Consider the following 5304-nt stretch of genomic DNA (forward strand, 5'->3'; position numbering starts at 1 on the left):
ACAAGGTTAAGTGACACATAGCTAGCATCTGAGGCTGAATTTGAACCCTCAAAGATAACATTTCCTCACTCCAAACCTGCTTCCCTATCCACTTCACCACTTTGCTGACCATATCTTGGATTGTGCTGAATAAAGAGGAAAACCTGTGTGAGCATCCTTGTTACAAGATGACACACAAAAAGCTTGGAGAAAAGAATCTTTTTAGCTACAGAATAACCAATTTGTACACATATCTTTATATGGAGCTGTGCAGGTGCATTTATGTGTCATAAATTCCAGGCTAGGGAAAATTTCATGGAAGTCAGAGATTTGATATTGCTGAAGAGGGAGAAAGCTGCTATCCCACTACCAAGGTGATCATTACTATGTTGAATGAGCACTCTTGATCAATACATTTTAAGGACTCCTTTTAGGCCTTCATGCAGTTAGACTGTTCCCCCACCCCCAACCTCAAGATGTTAAAATAAAACTATAAAGAACCAAAAGAAATCCATTTTTAGTGAGATTTTGCTTCCTTTTGACCAACCTTTCATCGTTTCCAAGGTAGATGTAGGACTTGTATTCCTCCTGACCCCTCAGACCACTTGAAAATGCATAACCTTCTTAATGTTCACACACACACACACACACACACACACACACACACACACAAAGGCACACACCCGTGTAGACCTTCTTGTACTGGAAATTAAGAGGAATAAAGAAGAGTGAAAGAGAGAAGTAAAAATTGGAGAAACATGAAAAGAGAGAAAGCATTGCCCATCTACCCCTCTGCTTTCCATCCCCTTCTCCCCCAGCAACAGGCATGGCAGCTGTGGAAGAGGCATGAAGGAAGAGAGAATTTTAATGCATGAAAGACAGAAAGTAAGGGACTTCATCTGCCAATCAAAAAGTGGCATTTCAGGTGGAATGTTCCCAGGAAGAGGCAGTTGGAAACTAATCCCACAGTGGAACTGAATGAAGTCTCTTGGCTTTGGAGAGGGGAGACAAGAAGAGGGTTTTGTGTGGCTGATGGTGGTAGTTGAATCTGAAGAACTGATTGTATATTTGAGACTTGAGTATGAAGAAGAAAGAAGATTAAACAGTTGTCCTCCCATCTCCCTGACAGATTTTTGTGTCACAGTTGTGACAGGACTGACATTTCCCAAAATCCTCCTAACCTTCCTTGTAGATTAGGGACAACCCTATCCCTCTCACCTTATCTTCCATCCTTGTCCTCCCCAATAAACCTCCTTACTTGAGAAAGAGAACAAGAGTATCTTCTCTAAACCTCACTGTTCACCTTTGAATTACTTAGAAGGGTGGCTAACAGCGGGGAGGGGAAGGGAGGCAGGAGGGCGTGGGTGGTGAACTGGGAGGTGAAGGGTGGAGGGCAGGAAATATCTTGATCTATTAGCCATCAGTAGTGATCAATAGGCAACCCCAGAGGATCCCTCTAGTAGTATCTCTCTGTCTCTCAAAAGTATCTCTATCTCCATTACAACCAGGCACCCACAGGTTTCCCTTAGTATCTCTCTAGTCAAGCCAGAGTATCTCATTTATTACAACTAGAAATATCTCCAAGATTATCATTTTATTACACAGCCAAGGGTTATACAGAGAAACCAAAGGAACTTTGGAAACAGGCAAAAGAAAAAAAAAATGTGTCTATGGAGGCAAGGCCTAAGCAATCAGTCAATTTACAAACATTTATTAAGCTCTTAGAATGGGCCAAAGTACTGTGCTAAGTGCTGGGAATAGAAATAAAAGCAGAAAGAAAGACAGTCTTTGCCCATAAGGAGCTTACATTCTAATAGAATAAGACAATCCAGAAAAGGGAACTTAAAATGGAGTGGGAATGGTGGGGCAAAGAACTAAGGTCCGGGGCCCTGAGACATGAAAGGAAAAAAAAATATGGAATGTAGCTGAAAGGAAAAGACTTAACTGACCTCCTTAAATAGGGCCCGCGGAGGAGTCCTCTGATCAGAGGGAAGAACTGAGATACTTCCAAAGACAGTAATTCCAATATATAAATTCCAGGACTGGAGTGAGCTTCCAAAATGAGGAGTTTTCGGAGGCATGAGGTAGAAAAAGTTGGGAATACAGCTAAGAGAAAGAAGAGGAGGTAGAGGAAGAGGAGAAAGGATAGAGAAGATAGCAAGGAAAAGGGAAAAATTAGGACTGAATTCATATTTTATTTTATTTTCATATATGTTTATTTTAAAAATAATTAAATTTTGTGAAGTCTCCAAATGAATTAAAAAGAACAATTCCCTTCAAAGTGACTTATACATACCACATAAATTTGTTAAAACATTGAAAGAAAATCTACTAGCATACTCCAAATTTCTTTGGGTACGGTATTTTCACCACATGTTATGGCATAATTATTGCTCCTTTTGACCCCAAATGTTCAGTGTATTTCATTATCCGTGTATGTGTCTATTTGAATTTTAGGTGATGTTGAAAACAAAATAATTTATCTCAAATTGACAAATAAAACAGTGCAAATGATATAGATAAGATATGGCAAAGTATTATTCTTCATGTTATAAAATTTAAATTTGAAGGAGACAATGACAGTCAAAGTACAATAAACTGACTTTTCTTTGAAACAAAGTTCTGATGTGTAGCATGTCCAAAAAGCTTTAATGACTTAAAATTGTACTAACACTTTTGGAGCACCATATATAAAGGTCAAGAGATTAATCAGGTCTTAAAGACTAATTACATACTCTCCCATTATTTTTTCACCTTAGAGTATGTATTTGTGTATAATTCACATTACAAACTCCTAAGGCAGAGGTTGCATTTATTTTAAAGGACAGTCCAAATTTGAAAAGATAATACGAGATGAACAAAAATATTTGTTTTTCATTAAGTTATACTCATCAAAGACTGTTAAAGTACTAACTTACACTTTTCTTTAAACTTTCACAATGACCCCAGGTATTTTCTACTGTCTAGGACATAAAGGTAAATGTTTTAATTTTACCTGTTAAAGATCCCAATTAGACATAATTGAAGCTATCTGATAGTCAAATCTACTAAATATTCTTAATAAATAACTGCATTATAGAAGTTTCTTAGTTTTGACATGCAAGTTTTAGTTTGTTCCACTATCTAATTCATTTTTTTAATTTGAGAAACAAATTGGGAGGTCTGACTAGTTTGAAAATTAAATTGATATAATCAATTTTTGCTTCAAATAGAATGAGTAATTTTAATTCTTTCAAAATTAGAATATATGAACATTAAATAAATTGAAGAAACAATAGCTCCAACTGTGGTACATTATTACTCTTTAATAACACATCAACTGATATACATACATCATTTTTAAGTCGATGTCAATCATTGTTGTCCTTCAGCAATAAATATGAGCCTTAATGAGCTTTTTCCAAAAATGCTTTGCAGCACCTCATACATTGTTCATACACAGTCTCAAAGTCAGAGTCATTTCCATAATAAGGATCTTCAATAATAAGTTGTTTTTGTGGATCATAGCTTCCAAGAAGTTCAATTTTAGCTTTGCTGTTTTTAACTTGATTAACCTTCCTATTCAAATCTCTCAGATTGTTGTCATCCATACAGAGTATATAATCAAAGGTGAGGAAATCTTCTTTGGTAATCTGTCTTGCTTTATGAGCTGTATTAATGTCATGATTTCTTAGGCAGTTTTTAGCTCTTGCATCTGGGGAACGCCCCACATTCCAGTCAGAGACAGCAGCACTGTCAGTAATCCACTTATCTGAAATATTTTGATCAGCTACAAGTTTTCTAAAAACTGCTTCTGCTATAGGTGAGTGACAAATATTACCCAGGCAGACAAACAGCACAGACCTGGTCCCCTCTGCGGCCATTTTTCTTTCTTCTGAATTCATATTTTAAAGGAGGCAAAGCCTCATGCCTAAAAATTTAAAAAACATTTAGAAGGGACCTTAGAGATTGTAGTTGTTATTTAATCCAATTTCTCACCTCAAGTAAAAATCTCTTTTATAATGGATTACATTAATCCCCTCAAAGACTCACCTAAATTCTGCTTTAACACTTGAATTATGAGGAGGCTAGTGCTTTTTTACCCCTAAAATAATTCCTTTCATTTAGGAATCTCTCTGATTGTAAAGAAGTTCTTCCTTATACTGAATTGAAATCTGCCGTCCTGAAATTTCCACCAATTGTTCTAGTTCTGTCCTCTTGTACTATACAAAACAAATCCTCCTATGACAGACCTTTGGATATTTGAAGGCGGCTTTATGTATTTTCCTCCTATTCAGCATTTCTATTTCCTTCAACTGATTCTTTTGTGGCATGATTCTGTATAGCATCATGGCTACTTTCCTCAGGATAGATTTGTTGTTCTTTCATTTCAGTCATGTCTGATTCTTTGTGACCCCATTTGGGGTTCTTTTGTTAGAGATACTGCAGTTGTTTGCCATTTTCTTCTCCAGCTCATTTTATAGTTGAGGAACTGAGGCAAATAAAGTTAAGTGACTTGCCCAGGGTCATACAGCTAATAAGTCTATGAGGCTGGATTTGAACTCAGAATGATGAGTCTTGACTCCAGGTCCAGTGCTCTATCCACTGTGCCACCTAGCTTCTCCTTGGATAGATTACAGATGATAATACAATACTCTAGGTATGATCCATTCAAAATACCATTCTACTTTTGCAGCCCAAGAGGCCTCTAGCCTTTTTTTACTAGCCATTGGACTAGACTGTTGGTTCTAACCCAAGGTAATCAAAATGGTGAAATAAGCCTTCAGGTTCCTTCAGTATTTGTTCAAATATTTCTTTCCTGACCAGGTACTGAGTCCTCTCGTTTAGATGTTCTCTGAGTCCCAAAGCACTACTGCAGTCGGTGACTCCTGGGCCTGGTCTTCTTTGGGTGCCAAAGAAGTGGAGGCTGATGGCACCAGGGCTCTGCTAGGTAATTGAGGTGGAGCCAGATAATGAGAACGAAGCTGGCTCATTAAGATGAGAGTAGCCTACATATGGTGAATGGATTGAGAAGAAGTCTAAGTGGAACAATTGTTCAATTTGGGAAGTGTGCTGTAGGCGCCATGTCTGAGAAAGTGAGCCTAGTGGCATGGATTGTAAGCCTGGCAATAAAGCGTTAAAACACATGACAGACTTCAATCTTCATTTCTTAACAGCCCGAATGTACAGCTTTATAAATTTGGATTTCCATTTGCATGGAACCAATGTCTTTGTTGGGAAGAAATATGACAAAGTAGAGTAGAGGAGTATTTGGAGAAGTGGAGGAATAGGAGATAAGGGACAAGTTAGAGAGCAAGAACAGGATAGAAGCCTGAGAAGGAGGAG

General features: G+C 37.5%; 1 protein-coding gene across 1 annotated transcript; it reads right to left on the minus strand.

The window, feature by feature from the left end:
- Nucleotides 1–3269: 3269 nt before the first annotated feature.
- Nucleotides 3270–3862, minus strand: LOC100016133 (low molecular weight phosphotyrosine protein phosphatase-like). The gene has a single exon (XM_056825874.1). It carries the CDS (start codon nt 3840–3842, stop codon nt 3366–3368), a length of 477 nt encoding a protein of 158 aa, XP_056681852.1. The 5' UTR covers nt 3843–3862; the 3' UTR covers nt 3270–3365.
- Between the last annotated feature and the right edge of the window lie 1442 nt (nt 3863–5304).

This window comes from Monodelphis domestica, chromosome 4 (genome assembly GCF_027887165.1).
Source record: "Monodelphis domestica isolate mMonDom1 chromosome 4, mMonDom1.pri, whole genome shotgun sequence".
Lineage (NCBI taxonomy): Eukaryota > Metazoa > Chordata > Mammalia > Didelphimorphia > Didelphidae > Monodelphis > Monodelphis domestica.

Bases quoted from the DNA above. Each gene is read 5' to 3' on its own strand.
- LOC100016133 (XM_056825874.1), bottom strand. From the start codon at position 3,842: ATGGCCGCAGAGGGGACCAGGTCTGTGCTGTTTGTCTGCCTGGGTAAT.